General features: G+C 43.9%; 1 protein-coding gene and 1 long non-coding RNA gene across 4 annotated transcripts in view; one reads left to right on the top strand and one right to left on the bottom strand.

The window, feature by feature from the left end:
- The first annotated feature begins 389 nt into the window (after positions 1–389).
- Positions 390–25,173, top strand: part of MAF (MAF bZIP transcription factor) — a 352,278-nt gene continuing 327,494 nt past the window's right edge. Inside the window, exons 1-3 of one of the 3 annotated variants that reach the window (XM_023638676.2) lie at positions 390–1,652; positions 13,803–13,863; positions 16,143–17,572. In XM_023638676.2, coding sequence (XP_023494444.1) covers positions 532–1,652; positions 13,803–13,836 — 1,155 coding nt within the window. In that variant the 5' untranslated portion in view covers positions 390–531 and the 3' untranslated portion in view covers positions 13,837–13,863; positions 16,143–17,572. Of the gene's footprint in view, positions 1,653–5,808; positions 5,984–13,802; positions 13,864–16,142; positions 17,573–25,173 lie in introns of those variants that run through there. The other 2 variants (XM_070262084.1, XM_014738277.3) reach the window with 2 other exon arrangements.
- LOC138923386 (uncharacterized) lies at positions 8,568–10,246 on the bottom strand. The gene is made up of 3 exons (XR_011436926.1): positions 9,987–10,246; positions 9,734–9,901; positions 8,568–9,323 (listed from the first exon to the last, which is right to left on the bottom strand). It is a non-coding gene; the product is annotated as an uncharacterized lncRNA (long non-coding RNA).

Genomic DNA, 25,173 nt, shown 5'->3' with positions numbered 1-25,173 from the left:
GAAGCATGAAGTGTTAACTCCCCCGTGCCAAGGCCCGCGCCGCCCGGACAGCCGCCCGCCGCGCCTCCAGCCCCGAGCGGCCGCCGCGCGCGCCCCGCCTGCAGCCCCGGGCCGGCGAGGCGAGCCCTCCTTATGCAAAGCGCGCAGCGGAGCGGCGAGCGGGGGACGCCGCGCACCGGGCTGGGCTCCTCCGGCTTCGCCGCCGCCGCCGCCACCGCAGCCCGCGGAGGACCTTCCCGAGCCTGAAGCCGCCGGCTCGGCGCGCACGGAGGCGAGCAGGCGAGGAGGGGCCGGGGCGAGCGAGCGAGCACATTGGCGTGAGCAGGGGGGAGGGAGGGCGGGCGCGGGGGGCGCGGGCAGGGCGGGGGGGTGTGTGCGCGCTCGGAGGTTTCGGGCCAGCCACCGCCGCGCGAGCTAGAAGCGCCCCAGCCCGGCAAGCTGGCTCACCCGCTGGCCACCCAGCACAGCCCGCTGGCCCCTCTCCTGCAGCCCATCTGGCGGAGCGGCGGCGGCGGCGGCGGCGGCAGGAGAATGGCATCAGAACTGGCAATGAGCAACTCCGACCTGCCCACCAGTCCCCTGGCCATGGAATATGTTAATGACTTCGATCTGATGAAGTTTGAAGTGAAAAAGGAACCGGTGGAGACCGACCGCATCATCAGCCAGTGCGGCCGTCTCATCGCCGGGGGCTCGCTGTCCTCCACCCCCATGAGCACGCCGTGCAGCTCGGTGCCCCCTTCCCCCAGCTTCTCGGCGCCCAGCCCGGGCTCGGGCAGCGAGCAGAAGGCGCACCTGGAAGACTACTACTGGATGACCGGCTACCCGCAGCAGCTGAACCCCGAGGCGCTGGGCTTCAGCCCGGAGGACGCGGTCGAGGCGCTCATCAGCAACAGCCACCAGCTCCAGGGCGGCTTCGATGGCTACGCGCGCGGGGCGCAGCAGCTGGCCTCGGCGGCCGGAGCCGGCGCCGGCGCCTCCCTGGGCGGCAGCGGAGAGGAGATGGGCCCCGCCGCCGCCGTGGTGTCCGCCGTGATCGCCGCGGCCGCGGCGCAGAGCGGCGCGGGCCCGCACTACCACCACCACCACCACCACCACGCCGCCGGCCACCACCACCACCCGACGGCCGGCGCGCCCGGAGCCGCGGGCAGCGCGTCCGCCTCGGCCGGTGGCGCGGGCGGCGCGGGCGGCGGTGGCCCGGCCAGCGCCGGGGGCGGCGGCGGCGGCGGCGGCGGCGGAGGCGGCGGGGGCGCGGCGGGGGCGGGGGGCGCCCTGCACCCGCACCACGCCGCCGGCGGCCTGCACTTCGACGACCGCTTCTCCGACGAGCAGCTGGTGACCATGTCGGTGCGCGAGCTGAACCGGCAGCTGCGCGGGGTCAGCAAGGAGGAGGTGATCCGGCTGAAGCAGAAGAGGCGGACCCTGAAAAACCGCGGCTATGCCCAGTCCTGCCGCTTCAAGAGGGTGCAGCAGAGACACGTCCTGGAGTCCGAGAAGAACCAGCTGCTGCAGCAGGTCGACCACCTCAAGCAGGAGATCTCCAGGCTGGTGCGCGAGAGGGACGCGTACAAGGAGAAATACGAGAAGTTGGTCAGCAGCGGCTTCCGAGAAAACGGCTCCAGCAGCGACAACCCGTCCTCTCCCGAGTTTTTCATGTGAGTCTGACACGCGATCCCAGCTAGCCACCTTGATAAGTGCTCCGTGGGGGTCCGACTCGGGTGTGGGCTTGCTAGATCCAGAGCCATACTCGCCACCACCTGGCCCCCTTCCCTACCGAGTTCGCCCCCAATTGCCCCCTACACACACACACACACACACACACACCCTGCTCCTAGTTGGTGGTGGTGGTGGCTGTTTTTAAATTGGGGAGGGAATGGATGTCTGGCTCATGGATTGCCAATCTGAAATTCTCCATAACTTGCTAGCTTGTTTTTTTTACAACCCCCCCCCCCCCACACTTGCACAGTGTTCAAAGATCTCAGCAGAGTTCTTCATGCTCACCTTTGAAGCCTGCATCATTCATATAATTTTTTTTTCTTCTTCAGTTCATGAGCTGGTGTTCATTTTCTGTGTGTGTGTTTTATTTTGTTTGGATTTTTTTTTAATTTTACTTTTTGGAGCTTGCTGTGTTACCCTTTTTTTCCCCAACCTCCACCCTCACTCCTTCTCCACCCATCTCCTCTGAGATAAAAGAAAAAAAAAAAAAAAGCTAAGTTTTTTTCCTCCTTCTGAGTTCTTCATGTAAGATTGAGCTTGCAAAGGAAAAACAAATGTGAAATGTTAGAGACTTGCAGCGTGCTGAGTTCCATCGGGTTTTTTAGCATTGTTATGCTAAAATAGAGAAAAAAAAATCCACATGAACCTGCCACAATCAAGCCTGCATCAACCTTCTGGGTGTGACTTGTGAGTTTTGGCCTTGTGATGCCAAGTCTGAGAGTTTAGTCTGCCATTAAAAAACTCATTCTCATCTCATGCATTATTATGCTTGCTACTTTGTCTTAGCAACAATGAACTATAACTGTTTCAAAGACTTTATGGAAAAGAGACATTATATTAATAAAAAAAAGCCTGCATGCTGGACATGTATGGTATAATTATTTTTTTTTCTTTTTTTTTCTTTTGGCTTGGAAATGGACATTCGAAGACTTATAGCATGGCATTCATACTTTTGTTTTATTTCCTCATGACTTTTTTGAGTTCAGAACAAAAAAGTACAACCCTAGAACCTTCTTCCCATGAAAGTTTGCATCTGCTCCAAAACTGCTTTGAGTTACCCAGAACTTCAGCCTCCCATTGTAAATGCACTGAAGGCATTCCTTGTCAATGATGCCAGGATGGGTTAAAAATTTGACACGGCAAACGTTAAACAACTCTTAATGTTTTCTTTTTAACGAGAATGACACCCCGCTTGGGGGACTAAAATTGTGCTGTTGCCGAAAGCAGTCTAAAATTGATTTTTCAAGAAAAGAAGTCTGCCCCATTCTTTTTGGTTTGTTTTATTTTTATTGTTTTTTTTTTTTTCCTTTTGGCTTTTGGTCATTGTCAAATGTGGAATGCTATGGGTTTCTAGTATATAATTTAATTCTAGTTTTTATAATCTGTTAGCCCAGTTAAAATGTATGCTACAGATAAAGGAATGTTATAGATAAATTTGAAAGAGTTAGGTCTGTTTAGCTGTAGATTTTTTAAAAGATTGATGCACTAAATTGTTTACTGTTGTGATGTTAAGGGGGGTAGAGTTTGCAAGGGGACTGTTTAAAAAAGTAGCTTATACAGCATGTGCTTGCAACTTAAATATAAGTTGGGTATGTGTAGTCTTTGCTATACCACTGACTGTATTGAAAACCAAAGTATTAAAAGGGGAGACACCCCCGTTTATATCTGTAGGGGTATTTTACATTCAAAATGTATGGTTCTTTTTTTTTCAAAATTAAAGTATTTGGGACTGAATTGCACTAAGATATAACCTGCAAGCATATAATACAAAAAAAAAATTTGCAAAACTGTTTAGAACGCTAATAAAATTTATGCAGTTATAAAAATGGCATTACTGCACAGTTTTAAGACGATGCAGATATTTTTACAGTTGTATTGTGGTGCAGAACTGGATTTTCTGTAACTTAAAAAAAATCCACAGTTTTAAAGGCAATAATCAGTAAATGTTATTTTCAGGGACTGACATCCTGTCTTTAAAAAAAAAAAATGAAAAGTAAATCTTACCACAATAAATATAAAAAAATCTTGTCAGTTACTTTTCTTTTACATATTTTGCTGTGCAAAATTGTTTTATATCTTGAGTTACTAACTAACCACGCGTGATGTTCTTATGTGCTTTTCTTTCGTTTTCAATTCTGGTTATATCAAGAGAAAGAATAATCTACAATAATAAACTGCATTTTTTTTTTTTGATTCTGTACTCAGTTTCTTAGTGTACAGGTTAACTGGGCCCAACACCACATTAGAAGTGTAAAATATATCCTTTCCTCCAGAGGAAGGGTTAACGGAAGCGTAGGGAGGCAATAATTCAGGGTGAAACACAGGCTGTTTTGTGAGGCGGGAGGCCAGTCCCTTTTAATAATTAGCAATATTTAATATAAATGAAAATTACGACCTCTCAAAATTTTGCCCCCCAAAGTTTTCAGTTTTCAAATGAATTGAGCCATCATTGCCCTCTGGTGAAAACAGACAAGCGTCCCTCCCAGAAACAGGGCCTTCTCAGCATTGCTCTGAGCTTCTGATCCAGCAGCACGCCCATCTCCAGAGAAATAAGCCAGGCAAATAACGCATGGCAGAGGTGGCCTGGCTGCATCTGCATTTAATGGTAAAGATAAACAATTCTTGCCTTTTGGCTTAAATTGATTATTTTTCCTTCTTCCCCGATACACCATGATTTCTCCTTAGCAAGGCCTGACGAGATTTGACATCAACACTTTGGACAAATCAAAGTTGTTTGTTTTTTAACTTTGAAGGTCATCTTGTCTTAAATAGGAAAAAGAAACACCCACCCCTCACTTACCTAACACCAAGTACATACCTGGGTTTTAAAGTGTATTATTCAATCATATTTCACTGTGAATATTTAGTGGAGGGCTTCTCCACTTAGACAAGCTGGAAATGGTTTCCGATCACCTTAGTTCTTGAAATACAAGCCAGAAATAATGCCTTGGTGGAGTAAAGGCCATGTGTTGATTTATTGGTATTTACCCCAAAAAAGGCCATGTGGAGGCTAAGGTAAAGATCATTTGGAAAGTCTCGAGCTACCTTCACCAACAGCATTGACCTATTTTAAAATGACACAAATTCATGCAACTAATGTTACAAATCCATGCAGTTTCCACTCCCCGTCAGCTTCCCCTAGAACACTAATAGAATGTCAGACAAAGCCAACACTGTTTGGAAAATACAGCCAAACACGATGACTTTTGTTTTATTTTATTTTCTGTTCTCTTTTTTTTAAAAAAAGATAATATTGCAACTCTGAACGGTGGCCTTATTTTGAAGAAAACAGGTTGTGCTTGGCGCTGATGAGTTCTGGCCAGTTTATCATTTTGTCTTCCCCTTTTTCCGCAGAACCTGAAGACAGCAAATACCCTCTACATTTTGACCTTCCGCCCTGTGCCAGTTTGCGTAGGGCTCCTAAAGCCACACTTAATTTTGCTTAACAAAAGTCTAAATAGTAAACCTACTTCCGTGTGCCTGAAGTTAGCTATTCTCTGCTCCCGAGATTTTTTTTTTTTTTTCCTCTGATCCCAACTAGGAGATGCATAGTCTCCCCCATGAAGAAGCACAAATGGAGATATCACTTATGCAGAAAGCTCGGCATCAGATGAAACATTTAGGCAAACGCATTCTCAAAATAAGAGTGACATTCAGGATGGAGTTACTACAACTATCTCATGAGGGATGAAACTTGGGAGAAAAATACAGTTGTGCCACAATTAAGCATTTTGGTAGGACTCTAAAAGGCAATTCAATATAATGAGCAGGTTTTGGCCCCAAACATTAGAAAGCAAAGTAGAGAGGTGCTGGCAAAAATGGAGTTTTGGGGGCTGGCTTTAGGAGAAGGGTAACGCCTAGTGAAAGACATTTTTAGAAATAGCCGTTACTAAAAACTTTGAAATGTAATATGAGTGGTGAACACAAATAGATGCTTTTTTAGCAAAGAAATCCTAAATCCTGCCTAAATTCCCTTATTATAAATAAGTCTTTAAATTAAAAAAAAAAATCATATAAGGAAATCTGGCTTTCCCTTTACACTGCATTTGAGTCTTTGTCTAAATAGTGTTAAAATTCCTTTCATTCCAATTACAGAACTGAGCCCACTTGCAAGTTGGAGCCATCAGTGGGATACGCCACACTTTGGAAGCCCCAGCAACGTGTATTCACCACGAGTGTGTTCACAAAATGAAATTTATGTGAGAACTGTACATTCAAAATATAGGATTATTATCATGATCTGCAGTTGTGGAAAACAACCTGCCCCTGACTTCTGTTTAGCGTCCTTTTTAAAGAAAAATGATTGTGTTAGATAAGCAAGCTGTTAAATGCATAATGTCCCTACTAATTAACTCTGAGGGTCCCATATTCAGACCCATAGGAAAGCGCACGGGTGCTCGCGCTTTATGACACGAGAAACTGAATAGGTGCGATTGTTTTCGACCTGTAGTATTAGTTTTAAAAATCCACCGAAATTTAAAAGATATATATGTGTACATTTATACGAAGGGAAGTTTTCCAGAAAGTAACAGCATTTTTAAAACATACGTGGACCTGCACACTCTAAATAGTACTTTTTCATGCTTCATTATTTCTCTGGCAGATAATTTTACTAAGAAGAAAAAAATATTTGACCCTCCCTCCCCCAAGCAGATGCCAGGGGTAGAAGCTTTAGGGGAGCCGAGCACCCTGGTTTTCTCGTAGGCCCTAGATCGCGTTGTATTTACTCGTGATGTCGATCATGTTCATTTATCAGACGTAGCCATGAATGAAAACAATGTGGCAAAATACAAAGTTAGTTAAATACACCCCTCCGTGTGCTTCCCCCTTCTCTGCTCCCAGGCCTTCACGAAATCACTTCCCTTTAATTTCCCCACATCTTGCATGTTTCCTTTTTCAAAACCCATGTAATAATTTTTTACAATGTATCTGACACATTAATAGATCGACATCAAATAGGCAGAGATGCCACTTCCTGATCTCGGTGAGGAAATGATGTCTAGATATCATCTTTATCTGCCTGCCTGCCATAACCACCTGGGCCCCTTTCAACACAGCCCGCCCCGATGGGAAATGCTCTATTTATTATTGAAGGCATGATTCTGACACTCTGATTTCTTTCTCCCTTTAGTTTGTATTTAGTAATGTCCATTCTAGATACTTCTGTTCTTGTATAGGCTCTCCCCTTGCCAAACCACAAACTTGACTGCTAAACGCACTGAGCAGGGGGCACATGGTGGCCACCCTCAGGAACATCGGGCACAGCTGTCCCCGGGGCCACGTTCCCAGCATTTCGTCGTCTAAGTAACTGATGCTGCTCCTGACACATTCAAAGGGTCAGTGCATTGAGAGGCTTGCCTTGTTGTTCCTGTCGATTTTGTTGAGGCCAACTTGTTTCCGTATTCACACACTCTTGGCTTTATAAAAGGTACTCCTCCGGTATTCTAGGCCAATCAATATATTTAAAAGTCTGCTTGCCACACAGGTGTCTCTATTTTTTGCCTGTCGGTGGTTAAAGACTAACCAAGATAGGTCGGAAGACTAAAATACATGACTGACAACCTTCAGCCGTCTGATTTCTGTGCCAGCGAAACGCACAGCCAAGCTCTGGGGCCTCATGTCTCCTAGAAGCGTGCGCTTAGAGGGGAGCGGAAGCCAGACTCACCAGCTTTAGGCTGCTGACTTGCAAGCCTCCCCACTGTGATTTACTTTCATTTGATTTTTTTAAAAATAATTTTGCTCGTTTCTTTGAAGAAAGTCCTGAGCTTTTTAGGAAAGATTTACCCACAGTGATAGGCTGTAGTTTTGACCACTTCTGATTGCCCCTCAGGATGCCAAACGAAAAATGTGGAATTGATGCCTCCCTTGTTGTTTTGAGGAACCTGAAGTTTATTCTCACTTGTGGCCCATCCTAAATCTCAAAGATGTTCTACATCCAGGGCAGGGCCCACGGTAGCCATCAGGGAGGCGGTCCAGAGTCCAGCCGTCTGAATCAGGATTTGTTTGTTTCTACCTTGGTTTAAAAACGGAACAGCCGCCTTGCCCACCTTCTGATAACACTGCTTCTCTCACTTTTGATATAAATCTTCAAAATCTAGACATCCAACAGCCCCAGAGAAGGGGATTCTCTCCAAGCCTTGCTCCGCCCCGGCTCCTGAACAAACCCAGCTCTGTCTCGCATTTTTTCTCTAGCGGGGGTAAGGGACAGGGTGAGAGAATTTCAGTCTCCCAGGCTGTCTCATGATTGTCGGGGCATAAAGAAGTACAGTCCTGCAACAATGTGGGAACATCTTTACCCTTTAGAGAGAGACAAAACAGAAAACAAAGCAAATCAAATTGCTCTGTGCGAAGGCGTAGCCAAACCCCAGCCCGCCCGTTCCCTGCACCATCTGTGGGAGGTGAGAAATGAGGGAAGCGAGAGAGAATGGTGGGGAGTCCCAGAAATAATCCCAGTTGCCAGTCTGAATTTCACTTGCTCCCTGGCTAAAGTCAGACCCAGTGTACATATCCGCCAGGTGCAAGCAAGGTTCGACTGCAAATTTCTTTCAAATATGCTCACATATGTGTTTCCTTTTTAAAAACAATTTTGGAGCTCAAACCCAAATTGAAAGAGCTGGAGAAATTGTTAGTGTCTTAATTGGGGGGGGGGCATTTATAAATATATTAATCTGTGATTTTACAGTGGTGACATTTTGGGCCAGTCAGATAATGTTGTGTCGGTATTTACAGCGTCCCTGCAATAGGTTTTATGGCATCGTGACAGTTTTTATTGTTTAAATTTGAAAGCCCTTTGTGTGTTTTCCATAAGGTTGCCCAATATAATAAGGCTGATGTATAGAAAGAACACATCCCAGCACACAGAAATCAATCTTTATATTTTCATCAGAGTTGGACAGTTTTAAGAAACTCACAAAACACATTTTCCACAGAAAGGCTACGATTGGAATGCACAGTTCCTTACCCAATCATAATCATCTACTGAGCACCTCTTCCCTTGTTCAACAAAAATTCCTTTTCTTTTCCTTTCTTTTGGTTAAATAACAATTTTTTCCTATAATTAGGACTGTGGATTGCAAAATCACATTCCTCCCTTTTCCACAGATTCTTGGATCTTTAGTTATGATTAGAAAGGGGCATTAATTCAAGAAGGGAGGATGAGGGAGGGGTGTCTGTGGAGGTTTGGGAAGAGGAGGGGGAGGAGAGGAAATCATTCTGTGTTCACCCCCCACACCCCCGCGCCCCCCCAGCCCAGGCCTGGGTGTGAGCCGCACACTGCAGATTTGGATTCTGAGCTTCTTCTAAATATTCTGATCACCAACCTTGAGTGTTTCCAAGCTAAGATTCCAAAGGATGGTTTTTCCTTGTGGTTGGTTCTTTTGGTTAGGGAATAGGAGAGGTCCCGAAACCTTATAGAACTGGGCAAGGAGGAATGGAAACCACTCTCCTGGGCGAATCCCCAAGGATGGTTGGGAAGGGAATCCTGGGCTGCAAAATCTGGGCAGCGGTGCAGACTCCCTCTTTGCAACCAAAATTTGCCCTGGTTCTGCGTGATCTCATCCACTTCTGGAAGCCTGTAGAAGTGGGCTTCTGGCCTTCTTTGTGGGGGTTCTCTAGAAGGAAAGCAGGCCTGAGCACCCGGGAACAATAGCAGACCCCAAACTAGGCCCAGAGGAGCAGAGAACAGGAGTGAGCTGCTGTGCAGGGGCTGGGGGAGTATTCCTAATGAAGGCCAACCTTGGCTTATGACCCCCAACAGCCGGCGGTCAACTCTAGGTTATTCCCAGGGCCCCCAGCTCCCCCCAGGAAGCATCAGTTCACAGGGTGACTGACAGACCCCAGATTCCCATGATTCCTAAAAACAATAGCGATGTCATTAGCTGGGGCTTCTACCCCTTGCCACCTGACCCTGCCCCATCCCATGGTCGTCTATAATTTTTGGCCCCTCTTCCTCCCACGCCTAGTCACCCTGGGCCATCAGAGAGACTCAGAGGTCACTGCCCTTGAGCCAGAAGGCAGTCACCTAAGCTGAGGCCTTGGATTCATGAAGTCACTTCTGCCCCTGTGTAAGTGTAGACAAAGGCCGGCATCATGGGGAGAGGAACTGGGAGCTTTGCAGAGGGAGGAGCTGGGAGGTGGTTCTGGAATGTTTACCGCTGGCTGGAGCCTCTGGTGCCAAGGATCTTGAAGCCTGGAATGAAAGAGATGAAGGCAGGGAGGATGCTGAGGTCGCCCCCCTCCCACTTCCCATGTATCCCCCCAACACACGCACACACCCTCCACCCCGCCCCCGTCTCTGTCTACAGTTGCTCTGTGGGGCCCATTCGCCCCATTAGCCCTGGGCATCTTTGCGCCGGGCCAGGAAGGACGGAAGGCAGGGACCACGGGGGCGGGGCCCGGCGGCTTCCTGAGGCCCCTGGGAAGTCCTTGCTCCCCATGCTCGCGGCTGCGCCCGGGGAGGCCGGCTCGTTCCGGACGCCACCAACGCGCCCCTCCTCGGAGATGCCCGAGACGCCGCCCGGCGCCCGGGGGCGCTAACGGTGGCCATACCCGCGCGCCCTAGGGCCCCGCGCCCACCGGGCGCCCGCGCCCCAGCAGGGGACTCGGATTTGTATTGGAATTTAGTTTAAGTTTTCCAAGAGGATTGCCCCGGCCAGGGTGGAGCGCCCAAGAACATCAAAACACCAAGCTCCGCGGCGCTCCCGGGTGGGCGCATAGAGGGAGGGAGCAGGATTCAGGGCCAGAGGCTCCGCCCTTCACCTTGGGACCCCCGGCCCCACCCGCGAGCCGCCCCAGGAACTTTCTGTAAATAAGATCATTGGCTCTAGATCGTTTGATTTTTATTCTATTAATTTTCCGGCCCATTTTGCAGATTTACCTTTTTTCCTGCTCTAGTGAGAGACGTGGCAAGCAGGAAAAAGTTTTAGAAAGAAAAGAAGGAAAGCCAGATAGCAGGTTTTCAAATCTGTACAGAAATCTCGATAGGGTTGGGGTTTTCCGTGGTATGGTTTGATGCTCATCTAAAAGGAAAGTCAGGCGAGCAAACGTTGTTAGGATTTGCCAACTGCTCCAGCATGAGGGTCTCGCTTGCATTCCGGTATTGAACACGGCTGCAGTCAGATCTCGGGTGCTCAGGAACTGTCTTAAGAGGGCAAACTTGAAAACAACTCATTTCAAAAAGGAGCTCTTCCATGTAGGGGCTTTTTCTTATAGGGACCCTCAGTTTTTTCGATCCCCGAGTGTGGGGGAGTTAGGCAAGTGTCGTTGCACCTTCTTAAATAAATCTGCTTTTTCTTTTTCCTTCTCTTAGGGAAGGATTCATGAATGTATAGATAAATATGTTGAAACTGAAGCAATGATCTCAGCATCTGAGACTGTCAGATTATACAAAAATCCTTTTTGATAGAATGGGGGGAAACCTGTGGTAATCATTCTAAGATTAAATCTGTTCAAAGATGATATTTGAGTCTTTCCATTTTCAGGCAGGGAATCCAACATATTCTTTCATCTGCCATTTATTTACTTTATCTATCTATCTATCTATTTATAGATCTATCTATCTATCTATCTATTTATGGAACCCTTTAATGTAACACAGTGTAGAGGGGGAAGCAGTTAAAAGATAAATCTGCAGTTTCCACATTATGAAATAAAAAAAGATCATAGGACAGAATTCATCAGTCTACTCTATGTTTTAGTAGGCATGAGCAAAACGTAGCCTTGAATCGTCTGTCTTAGAATGATCTTCCCGTAAAACCTTCGCCCGACTTGGCGTCACCCGGGGCAATGCAGCGGCACACGCTGACCCTCGGTAGCACGTTTTCAGGGTGCACCGACCGTGTTAATTCCCTGCACTGGACGGTAACGAGACCTTTTAAAATCTTCCTTGGAATATCACTGCACATTCCAATGCTATTTAAAAAATACTATTTAATCGTTAGGTAAACAGATCCAACTGTTAGTGACTGTGCTGGCAGACATCTGGCTTGGACTACACCATCTTGGTCCAGGCTGGAAAATCTCCTCTCCTACCCCCCCGGGAGTCCCCCTTGTCCCCACCGCTCATCCCCAATAACTAGCCTGGGCAAAGATGATGAGAACAGAGAAATCGCAGTGGCTTTTGGACTCTATTCAGGTGTACAAACAGAATTGTTCTCTCCTCCCCCTCTTTTGAAAGTAAATGCCTTGATAATAGGATGGGTTCCTCAGGTGGCCAGAGCGTAGAGGTCATCTTGGGGAAAATGACACCAATGATCTAAAAAGGACTTCTACTTTATGAGATTTCAGGCAAGATGCCAAATATCACATTTGATGAGGCCTGATTCTTTTTCTCCCAAAATAACAGAGACTATCAATGAGATGGGCAGAAAGGCAAAGGGGCATTTTGCAAAGCCTACGTTCAATTATTGCTTTGTAATATTTTTCTAAAATTAAAAAATGCCTCACAAGTACATGATCTCATGTAAATATTCTTTGCGGAAGCTTAACATATGTTTGCAGTGTCCCAAAGGAATTACAAAAATATTTCTCTCTACAATCTCTTAAGCTTTTAAACTCTGTTCACTTGCAGTTCTGAAAAAATCTGTTGTTTCTAAAGATTAAAAAAAAAAAAAAGGTAACCCTATATGGGAAGTTTTTTGGGTTTTTTCTGAGATTAGCCATTTGAACTTCAAGTGGAGAACAATTGATGTTATTGATAACACTTCCAGGTTTTATCACTTAAGTATGTTTCTTTATTTTTGGCATAGAAATAATATATTTGGCAAAAAATTAATGTATGCTATTACACAAAGAATAGTAGTTTGTAGCAAGGTCCTAAAAGTGTTTCGAACATGAAATGTGAATGAAAGCACATAACATATTTGGGGCAGAGCTGACAGATACAAGATTACAAATTTGTTTATCTGAGTGTGTTAATGTATAGTCAGACCAGTTAGATAAAGGGCATTTGAAATAACAACAGAGTTATGCCAAATAAAAATTTAAGTAAAGAAAGATTCTGTGCTGTTACAGTAGCCCACAGATTTCAGCAGGTATATGAGTAGAGTGTGCTTGTTCACACCAATTGTAAGGTAATCCAAATAAAAGCATAGGGGATTAAAGAAAAACGATATCCATGTTGGAAAAAAAATTAGATTGACTTACTAGTTGATAGCAGTTATTGTACACAGATTTGCTGTAACCATGTTGAATTTTTTAAATTAGATTTTAAATATATTTTGACAGTCTGAACTTGTATAGTGTGACTAACTATAGGGAGAAATGACAGGTCTGCTTTGTTATTAAACTGCTGTCTGGAAAATATTGGACTCCATACAGTAAATGATAATTATTTTGCCACTTACATTAGTACAGCTAATAGCAATAAGGGTTTTTTGAACCATAGAAAGCTAACTACTTTGAATTACTGTGCTTTGTTATTCACTGTGAAGAAAAAAAGACTTTTTTTTTTTAAGCAACCCCATTTTCATATCACCATTCTAAGCATTCCTTGCTACTAATTTAAACAGAGAGGAAGTTAATAAATAAAAGGGTGGTATCTAAATGGTTTTATTTGTTAAGAGAACATTTGCCATTAAGGTCAGCAGTACCAGCAGCCCAGACCAGAGCCACGGAGGAGGGGGGAAGATGGCAGAGATGAGACCTAGTAAAGTGCCAGGGAAAGCTGGACCAGTTTGTTTCTCTGAAGGATGGGTAATCTGTGAACACCTGAGAGGCAGCCATCAGAGACCATTCAAAGCCTCTCCCACTGTGAACTCAGAATCACTGAGGATGGTGATTCTGAACTGAAGACAGCTTCATAGCTGATCCAAGCTGCCAGGCCAGTGGGTATCCTTATGTCAGCCTCTCTGGGGTCAGAGAAATAGTCAGAGGGCCTGCCATTGCCTTTGACGCTGCTCCCTTCCGTGTGAACTCTTCCTCTGGCAGGCCTGAAGCCAGGTTGTCAAAGCAAGAGGAAGGAAATCGCTCTTCTTTTGGTCTAACTCTGACTTTTTCATAGATAGTTAGGCTGCCTTTAATATACTGTCCTTGAAACCTTTTTCATGGTTATTAATTACCCTTTGTTTATTTTAATATATTTGCTAAATCAGGTACCCAAGGGAATCCTCTGCATCAGTGATGTGAAAAATCCTGTTGCCTGAAGTCCAAGAGGTACATCTTGATTTCTAATTTGCATGTGCTTGTGTTAGTGAGTGTTCCATAAGGGGGAAAGCAAGCAAGGAATGCTGAGAATTGTTTAGGTGTGAAAAGCTCCTGCCTGAGTAGTTTTAGTATTTGAGTTTCACATGTAACATAAATGGTGATACGGGAGCTAAAGAGAAAGGATGCAATATATGTGAGAGCAGCATGCATGTGTTTCTGTATTTATTTCATTACATCGGTATGATGTACAGAGTAACAACTCCACTCTGAGTAAACCTCACATCTTTAGCCGTAACTAGCATGAGTCTGTTGACACTCAAAGAGCTAGTCCTTCTACTTGAATGCCAGACAATTTGGGTGAATCTGTAAAACCAGCATCCATGGCCCTTGGCCAGCTTTACCTGGGCCTTGTAAACATTCCAAATTTACAGCCTCTTAGAATTCACTCCATACTCACATTTGGAAAATTTAGTGTAATTTCAAAGCACAGTGTGTGTCCCCCCTTCTGCATCCAAATGTGGCTTTGGAGACGCTCCCTACTTCAATCTCAGGCAAAAAGAGAGGGGAGGCAATGGGTGGGAGGCAGAAATCTGATTTTCATTTACTAAAAAAAAGATGAAATTAAGCTATTTAAATGGGTTTTCAATTACAAATACCCCAGTGTGAATTTAATTATGAATGCTCTTCATTCGAAGAGCTAGACCAACACTCTCACCCCAATAATTATTTAGTGTCATCGTGTGATGTATTTGTTACCTCTTATTGGCTAATGGAACGAAGTTTGATTTTTTTTTATTAAAAATTTTGCTTGCTGAGAAATGTGCATGAATTAAAGCCTTTGGTTTCTAGAAAAACTGAGGAGGGGGAGGCGAAAGTCGCATTGTTAAATTGCTACTCTGCAAAGAAGACATTTTATGGATCCAGTGAATTAGGAGTGTTCGAAAACAAAACTCCACTTTTTCCCACTATTCAAAAATAGTCTCTGATTGCTTACTTCTGCATGCTGCTATTATGAAAGTCTTTGAATAACTGGATTGTGAATATTTAACATGATTTCTTTCCTAGCCTTATACAAAATTAACATTTTCTTTAATAGTTCTCATCCATCGATTTTAACTCAGTGTATACTTTTGGGATTAATTTGTGTGTCCATGTGTGTGGATGCAATACCAACACTTTATCTCGCTCTTCTTTTCTCCTTGTCTTTATAATTGCAATTTGAAAGCCATCTATTACATATGATGATCTAGCTCTGCTGGCAGGTTTTGTTACATTGAAGCCAACCATTTTGAGCAAAGAGTTAATGAACTTTTAAGGCAAGGTTCACACTGGTCCTGACCCCATGGTAATATTTCATATAAGGTTACTGGTGGGAGAGAAATCAAATTTCAGCTGTGAACGTGATTGACAGGTGAGAGCAAGGAAGAGAAAGGCATTTGGCCAGATGGGGAATTTGGGGAGGAGAAGGGCAATTCCTCAAAGTTACTCTGTGATATTAGATATTACAAGCTGATATATGAAAAGTTCAATACTTGATACTCTTGGGAGAGTTACTTAGTTTATTTTTCAGAAAGTCACTTTGGTTAAGGGATTTCAGTAGTGAAAGCCAAAAATGGGGAACCACTGGCTTTCTGCTCTCTTGCTAATTTCAACTCCATACAGCTTTGTGCCTTATTTCTGGCAATTTTCTAGGCTGGTGTATGAAAATTAAATCACAAGCCATTTGGGGAGCCATTTAATTATCTTTCATTTATTCTCAGAAACACAGTCTAGATTACATTATGGTTCTTGGGCATATTACAAAATACTCATCCTAAGTGGTATCAGAAAAGGATTAAACTCTCCATTTCTGTAGTATCCGTTGATCCTGACTAACATTTCCATTAGCTCGTGTTACAGCTTAACATACGCAAACCTACCAAAATGCATGATTTATCAAGGTTGTGCCTCCTGAAGATAGATCTTCTAACATGAAGTGAGATGACAATTGCATGCTGCTATTTGATGTAATGTTTTCCATGGTAGCATCCCTGGGTAAGGTGTGATCGTTGCCATGGAGACAAGTGATGATGTTGCTTGACCCTAACACCATGGGTGGCTTTGGGATTCATCTCAGAGACTGTCTCTTAGCTTGAATTGTCAGCAGGAGACACACAACTACCCATGGTTTGCACCAAAGTTGAAAATAGACCTTCAGAACATGTTCTTTCAGCTTGTGTGCTGCAAGACTAATTCGGAAGGTGGGGATGGACCTTAGCCTGCTCATGTCTATGCTCTGCCCATTTCAGATGTTCCTGACATTGGCTAAGACCCATCTGGATGCAACCAAGCCTCACTGAGCTGCCTCGGGGCAGGGCAGATGGGATGCATACATAGGGGAGAGGCCCTTTGTAGCTTTCCTGTCACCCAAGGGAGAAGCTGATGGAACTTGTATAAACAGCACTTCCTGGGTGCCAAGTACCTGTCCATTTTTTTTTTTCTAGTCTTACAATTAGCCGAGTGGATGTGTTTTATCCTGACTGTACCAGTGCCGATATGAATTCAAACAAATGTAGGGAAGGCTTTATTATTTTATGAACTGGGGTAAAAACAAAAAGCATAGCGAAAGTACTAGGAAATCTTGTTTCTACTTTGTACAACTTGTCCTACGTGTTGCCCACCATCATTCAGAAATAAAATGCAAGCATGACTTCCCAATGCCCAGTGTCGGTGGATGTGGGTGCCTTAGCACAGCTATTTAATTCAAACATAAACTTCAAGACATCGTAACTGTGTTTCCCTTGCAGAGTCCACCAAAATATTTTAACAGAAATAGTGAATCAGGGGTCCTCATGCAAAGGATATGTGAAAACACAAGACTGTAAGGTTTGATTTCTTGGTGCCTCCATTTGAAAAGCCCAGGTGAGAAGAGCGGCTGGTCTTGATCCTGTCTTCACTGCAGCCCCCTTGGGGCTTCTAAATACTCAGATTTTAGAGTAAAGCCCCCGTCCCCCAAGACAGCAAGGAGTAGAATGCTGTCTTGCATGCAGATTTGGAGCGTGGACCAGTCCATCACAAGTTCCATGAGTATGTCTTAAGCAAACCACATCAGTGTGTTTTTGACACTGAGAAAATAAGGGGAAATAATTCCGTTTAAAGTGTTTTATTACTCGGACTTACCTTACCTAATGGTTTGTTGTTGTTTCTTGTTTATTTAGATTATGCTCCCATCTAACCACCACGACACCCTCTTGCCATAGAAGGCTGCCTAATGTTTTTCTTTCTGTGGGCACTGGCTCACTAGTGAGCTGATTCAATCAATTAAGTATAGCAGAGAAGGTACAGAGTAACTGGCCTAAGGATGCCACATGAACTCATATTATTTGCAGTCAACTCTAAGATACTATTGAAGGAGCTGACTTAAAGAAACATTACGCATTTGGGGGGAAAATAAAGGAAGAAGGAATTTTTGCAAATGTGTAGCCCTCATTACTTAAAACACAATGATGCTTCTGGAAAGAGCTTTCCTTCTGAAAGCACACATTCAGTCACCTGCCAAAATCTCAGATTGACTGTGGCCGCTCACGGATGCCAATGCTGAAACTCTTTTCACCTGCCACTTGCTGAGTCTTTCATTTCCTCAATCCAAAAATTACTGTAAAGTTGTCGTTTAGTGTCTGCATTTTTTGTTTGTCCTGGCGTCTAATGAAATTATCAGCAATAAATGAGCTAAGCCGAAGGGTTGGTTTTGCTTTTTTTTTTTTGGTCTCCTTTTTGCAGTATTTGAAAAATGCTGGGACAAGGTTAAGCCAGTGGGAAAATTCGGTGTGCCTCTCTTTCCGGCATCTACAGGAAATATAATAAAGCAGTCAGCGCTTATATAATTTCTGATGGGAACTAATACCGAATGGGGGGAGGAGGGAAGCCGTCCTAGGTGCTGAGTGGGAAAATCAGACCAGCTGGGTGAATTGCAGGTCTTGTCAGTGGAGACAACAGCAGCCTCCAGAGCAGTGACCTGGGGCATAAGCCGCTGGAAGATATTAACACCTAATTAACAATCCAGGGACGCATCTTACAACTTAATCACCAGGGAGGTGAGAATGACAGAAAAAGAGAGGAAGGGAGAACACCAGTTGGGTTTTGTTGTTGTGTTTCCCTCAGCAAGCATCATCTAATAATGTGTTGTTCGCATGCAGCTAGTGACGATTTCTTTCTGGTCATTTCAGTCTGTTGAAGAGCACAGAGAGTTCATTTGCTAGCAGGTAGGCAGTGGAGGTGAGAATTGAATTGATCTGAAATTGACCCTGAGGTCACACTTCCTTTAAATTGGGTCCTACAGACAAAGTTTCTTTTCTTCTTCCCTGGCTCCTGCCAGCTCAGAGTTGAGTCAGGGGGTTTGCAATTATTTAAAAGGATTCTGACGCCAGGGTTGACTCCCCCTTCCCGCACCCCCCACCCGCCCCAAAGTTAATCAAAACGGAGACCTTTTGTTACCGGTGGTAGTTAATTAAAGGGCTTGAGTCTATACTGCTATGGTGTGCCTCCGGCTTGTTTATATTTTAAAATGAGGTTCATTCTCGATGTGCAGGAAATTGGTGGGGGGAGCTGACATGGAGGCCTCTTACTGGGCTGAAAATTTTGAATAGGAGAACAGAATTTTCTGTTTACTTTTTAAATATCTCTTCTTTATTTCCCTCCTCTCTCTCTTTAATGGAGCGATTAGAATCCTTTCAAAAAATCTTAAGGTGCACATGCTACGTTTAACAGTGCTTGGAATCATGCATTGCATTTTAGAAGGCCATGCAAGTCTGAGGGAAAGGATGCACAGCGTCTCTCTCCTCCCGGGAGTGAAAGGCGCCAAGAGACATCAGAAAGGCCTTCACTTGTGTTAACCTTTTGGACTCGAGCTATGGACTGCTTTCTCATTCTTTGCTCCACTGGGTAGCCCATACGGTGGTTCTGGCCTGATGCTCAAAGGCTGATTTGTTTATTTGTTATTGGGTTTTCGCAGACTTTTTATCTTTCTCCTTCTCTTTTTCTCCTTTTAAAGCCCCAAAGCACCTTCTCACCATTGCCTAGTAGAGTGAGAGTACCAAGTGCGTGGGCTAGCACAGGCTGTAACAGGCATGTTTGGGGGTGCAATCCTGGGTGCCCCCCACAGGGAAGGAGTGAGAGTTTGTGATGAGGATGGGATTTGCTTTGCTGCCCAGGGCCGAGGGCTCCCGGCTGCCCTCCTCTCCGGCAGCCTTCTGGACGTTCACTGCGCATTCGCAGCCCCTCGGCATCTCGTTCTCTTTCTGGACTCATCGCCCTTCCACATGCTCAGTCTTCATCGACCTAGTGGAGCCAGTGGATGAGAACTTGTGTAACTGCTGCTTTCAGAGTCTTCCCCAGCTTAGCTGTTGGTGATAAAATTGATGGTAAAAATGCGATGTGTTCTAAACTCTATAGTCTCCACCTGCAGTTTCGGGAACTTCGTTATTTGGAATGTTAACTATGTTTGTTCTGATCTTTGCTTACTTAGTCACCTCTGGACAAGACCCTAATTCTAAAGGCATAGAGGTCAGTGGTCACGAAATAGCACATGACTCGTGCTGTAAACCCTCCCTATAGATTTGTGAGCAAACAATATGCCCAGCTGCCAAAGTGAGCTGGTAGGATTTGAGGGGGAGAGTTTGGGCCTTGACCCTGGAAGAAAAGTACAGGGTACGCTGGTTCCTGCCTGAGCACGGGAGGTTTCACCTGGCCAGCCAGAGCTCCGAGCTTTGACAGTCACGCAGTGAAAGTCGCCCTGTTCCGGAGAGGAAAAAACAAAAGTAAGGAAGGATTCTTATTGTTTTTTTGTCTTCCTATTTTATTTGAGCTGGCTGATATTAGTCATGAGACACTTTCCATCCCTGTTGCTGGGAAACTTTTATTCTTTAAGGCATTGGTGGGGGTGTGGGGTGGGAGGTGGGGGGGTTGTGGTTCTTGCAAGGTGTTCCTGTCATCTTTACTCAATCAACAGTTTACAGTGTCATTCAGATTCCCCATTCTCTCCAGCATCGTTTCCTTCCACAATAAAAAAAGGCACTTCCCGTGTTTGCCACGGTTAACCGATCAGATTTTCACTTTCCGAAAGATGACATCCGAGTGTGTGATTTCACTGTAAATTGTACACTCCGTTGTAACAGATGGATTATTTGTAGAGCTATTGAGGACACAGTTATTCTGAGAATGCGTCTTTTTACTATTTCTTTAAAATTTAATTGGGATCAGGCCACTGCATGGTTTCGACTCAAGGGTTTCTTTCTTTCTTCTCCTTTTTCTTTTTGCTATTGCAAGCTGCAATGAAGTGACTTGTAATTTATAATCAAAGTTTGGGATCGTTAAACTCAACTGTAAAAACCGACTTTGGGGTTTTGCTCATAAAATAAATATTTGAAAAAATATAGCAATGAGACTTATACAGTAGAGGCAATGTCAGTACATATATATCTCTGTATACAAATATATATGCATTTATTTTTTCCGGAGGCTCTTAACGCTCACCTTGATAAAGCATCTTACAAAACTGTGACTTTGTGTAAACGTCCAACTATGAGGATATCCTGATAAGAATGTAAACACATTTTCTTGAATGAACTTCTAATTTGTTTTTTAAACTCCAGTCATAATTCCCATGAACGTATTTTTTCAGTTATATTATTTCTGCACTAAAGAGTCAGTGTATAGGTGCTGGAATTCTCTGTCTGTAAGCTATAGTACTCTTTAGCTGGGAAGACTTTTTTTTCTTTCCTCCTAACAAGGAAGCTCATTTAGAAAGAAATGTTTATGTGAAGTGCTTGTCATTTGGCATTTTTACTGGTCTGCTAACCCAAAGGTAAAATATAAAGCCATGTCTTTTCCTCGCTGGCTTGTTGTTACTAGAAGGGTCCCTCCCTTGTTAGCTTGATAAATAATTTTACTAGGGGGACTCTGCTGTATTTTTATGCTTGCTGTCTATTTTCTGCTTGCTGCAAATAAATTTCTGTACTCAGAGGGCACTAAAACTCCAAACACATGGTATTTTCCCATTTTGCTGCTGGTCGCCTGAAATATTTATTCCATCTGGTGTTTTTAATTAATTTTTTAAGGGAAAAAATAATTTCTGATTAGTATCAAACAAAAATGAGTCATATATTTCTCAGGAGCATTTAGATTTGAACCTGGAAGTACAGAATTTTGAAAGGTTTTCTGTGTCAAACCCTGTCATATATTTGTTAAAATGAAGACGAGTTGTTTACTGGGGGAGGAGGGGGGGTCCTGAAGTTTTCTCATTATAGATTTCCTTGTCTGTCTTTCCAACTTTAAATGTTAAGCTGTTACTATGAGAAATAAATAGGGCTATAGAATTCTATCTAGAAACAAGATGCTACACAATAAAATCTTTACATTTGAAAAATGATACTTCAGTGTGAAAGTGGAGATGAAATTGATCATAGGTATTAATATAAAATATCGGCATTTACCTGAGTCCCAGGCATTTAGACCTGGGATTTGTTATGAATAAGGAGAGCTTGGTGTGGGTCACCGGGGCAAAATGGGTGGTCCCCTGGTACAAACCGAAACAAACACACCCTAAAACATCCCAATAAAATAAAATAACATAAAAACTAATGTATTCTATAAAATACAAACACAATGAACACAGCAACTAATAGGCATATAATCAAATATTTAATGAAGGAATGACATTTATGTATGTGGGTAAAACAAGTGATGGTTTTAAATGAACGCCAGATTATCACATTCATTGAAATACGATTTTTTTCAAACGCAGATATTCTGCTTGTTCTTGGCTCATTAGCAGGATTTTATTTTCTGAAATTGGAAAATATTCTTACAAAGGTACCAGAGACATAAATTTGAAACCAGAATGCCAGCACATGTGACCCATGTCAAGAGTATTGGGGAAACTGAGTCAGAGTTTCTCTGGAGCTCAGTTTCTGCAAAGAGCACCAAAATGAAGAGGAAAATGTAGGAAAAGGGGCCTATGAATCAGTTATTCAATATAGATGGAGATCCAAAGGTCAAGATTTCAAACACTTATTTTCTTGAGCTTTGAACCATCATAGTTAATCCCAACATTTTCACTACAGATACACATTAGTTACCAAAACATGTATGTATCTTCTCAAACATGTGTACAGATTTTATTTTCATATCCCACTTATCAGGTATTTCAGAAATGACCTAGTCTTCAAGCTGATGACTTTGTTTCCCCTCCAGCTCTGAAGTTATAGAGGCTATTGAGAATCAGACTATTTTTTATATTTAACGAGAGTTGATATTCAGCGTTTCTTCTGGTCACTTTGGGGCTGTACCAGTTTGTCAGGAGTTGGAGGAAACTTCCGTGGAGTTGAAGACAATGATGTTCCCCCCAGCCCTGCCCTTTGGAGGTCATCCAAAACCTCATAGGCATTGATGACGACAGCTACCATTGATTGTCTCCCGGGAGCCAGGACCTATGCCATCTTTGATCCTTACAACAGCTAGAGGGGCAGATATTTTAATCCCCTTTATACAGATGAGGAAACTCAGGCACAAAGCAAATAAGATATAATTTGACCCTATACCACATTCGTGCAGATATTTCTAGATAGACTCCATGCCACCCTCCCCTAGTCAGTTCATTCCCTCCTTCCCAATTAAAAGGCCCAGTTTTTCACCTTAGCACACCTGGTATGAGTTCAGTTGCCCTCTGCTCATTGGTCATCTTTTGCTGAGTGGGATCAAGTGGGGCCTAGAAGAAAATACATTATAATCTGACTACTATCTGGAAGAATGGAGCTAGTAATTCTCATGGTCTTGACCCCAAGGATCCCTCCAGCTCAAAAAAACAAATGATTCTGTGGTTTTGATTTGGGGAGGGAACAGAGCAGGCTTTCCCTACTCAAAGATAAAGATTGTCATTTCAAGAGCATTAAACAAATAATAGGTGATACATGTCCTTAATACCCTGTAATGTGTAAAGTGCTAGATGCACAACTGACACTCAGGAAATTGCTGGATAGTAAAGATAAATCAGTGTTAAATCACTCCATTGAAAGCCCCGTTGAATAAAAAGTTGTCAGCAAAATCTGTAGTAACATGAAAAAGAATACACAGTTTCTGCATCTGTGAAATAGGAATAGTTCCTCAAAGGCTTGTGCAAAGGATTAAATACAAGAAAGTATGTAAAGCGCCTGGCCCGGGGTAAACAGCCTGCCATGCTTGGCCTTGATCAGTGTTGCATAGACTAAGACTTTACCTTGACACCTTGCAAGCCTTGGTTTATTTTAGAATAACGTCGTGATTATGATATTGGATTTCTTCCCTGTGCTTTAAAAGAAGTGTCGTCAAAATTGGAAAATTGAGAAAAACCGAGAAGAGTGGCTTAGAACTATTATCTTCAATCCCCTGAAAAAAATTTTTAAAAAGGTGTTATTGAGGAATTCTGTGGTCAAATAATTTAGGGAAATTATAGATTAGATGGAGTTAAACATTTACTTTTGCTGTCGTCCATGTTAGAAGCTTTATATGCTAATATGTATTATGACCCTTTATGGGGAAAACCCAGCAGGGATGGCATACAATATCTTCCAAATTTATTTGACCATGGAACCTGTTTTCTTATCAGCCATCTCATGGAACTGACATTACATAGGAAAGTTTCAAAAAATGGTCAAATTATTGAAGTCTGACCGAGATACTTTATTTCATGCCGGAGGACCACTTTACTAATTCCTCCCCTGAAACCCATGTTCTGAAAGATTCATTTGTAATTCATTCATTAATCAGAGCCCTCTATAACAGCTGTAGGGCTTCTGATCCACAAGAGAAGTGGTATAATTCCATATGTATATTCAGTCAAAAGCATAGAAAACCTTATCATGGGGATTAGCCCATAGGTCTTTACACTAATAGGAATGGCTCACCGGTACCCTTACTGCCTTCATGGGTTCCCTTTGGGGTTTCAGGACCCCAGTTTGGGATCCTCTGCTTCAGGAGAAAACCCAAGATCCCTGTCAAATTTGGTCTGGCCATTTGAGATTGGATGAGCCTTCCAAGGAAATCAGAGATCCTGTAAGGAACATGTGAATTTCCTGGAATCTTAGGGATTCTTTGGACAGAAAACCTCGGCCTTCAGGTTTCTGTTCCTTCATTATAAGGATACAAGTGTACGTTAAGGGCATGAAATATAAGCTGGGGTGGGAGGGGTGGCGGAGTGGAGGATGGAGGTTCCTTCTCTCTGTCCCTCTTCCCTCCCTTCTCTCTTTCTGCATATCCGCTTCATCCTCCCAACGGAAGGCACTCCTTCCAAGGAAGAGAAGGTACTCCTCTGCTTTGGAATACACATGATTCCTATTCTCAACTCTGGGTCCCACCCTAAATATCGCCAGCAGAGGTTGGTTAGAGACTCTAAGGGCCTTTTCTCAGAAGAGATAGCTGATTGGCCCACCTTGGTCAGGTGTCTATCTCTTGCCCAATCAGCAGTGGCTAGGCGGTGGGCCCTCATAGCCAGCTGCCTGTCAAATGAGATTTTCTGAGAATGGGGTTGGGCAAGGCTTGGGAGACCGGCAGTTCTCAACGTGGGGGAAGGAAACTGGTACCCGAGGCTCACGTACACCCCTTTTGGAGATAGGCGTGAGTGGAATTTGGGCGTGAACAGGTCTCAAACTAGAGACTGCGTTGGCAACCTTGGATGCACGGGGGCAGGGTGGAGGGGTGTTTAAAGACATTGATGCCCTGCCCCAGACCAATTAAACCAGACCCTCTAGGGCTGGTGGGGTTCAGGCATCCGTATTTTTTTTTTTTTTAAACAATTCCCAGTGACTTTAATGCGCCGCTAGGATTGAGAACTCCTAGTAGAAGAATCCAGGGACTCAGATCCAAGGAAACCCAGAAATTGAAGAAACCACTGTTGAATTTCTCATATTTTATTGTTATGTCTTACAACTCAGCATTTTTCAGGTCCAGTCTAAAATTTAAAAAGATGAACAATTGCTTTGTGTTTTTCCCGCTCATCTGGCTTTCCCAGTCCTTTATTAACGTCAGCTCTATTCTTTCTAAGGAGGGCTAAGGCAGTCAGATAAGGCACCCAGGGAAAGCAGCGAATGGGAGTTGGTGTCCAGAAGCCTCGATTTTAGACCTGCCTTGGCCACTAAGCCACCATGTGACCTGGGCAGGCCACATCCCCTGATGACCCTGCTGAGTTTCGATTTTCTCTTTTGGGAAATAGGTCAACTGAGCTAGAATCAGAGACCTTCTGTGAGCCTACATGGTCAGCTAAGTGGCCAGTTCATCCTAGACTAGCATGTGAACCAAGGGAGATACTGT

The sequence above is a fragment of the Equus caballus genome, chromosome 3, assembly GCF_041296265.1.
Source record: "Equus caballus isolate H_3958 breed thoroughbred chromosome 3, TB-T2T, whole genome shotgun sequence".
Taxonomy (NCBI): Eukaryota; Metazoa; Chordata; class Mammalia; order Perissodactyla; family Equidae; genus Equus; species Equus caballus.
This window is presented reverse-complemented; position numbering and strand designations above follow the sequence as displayed.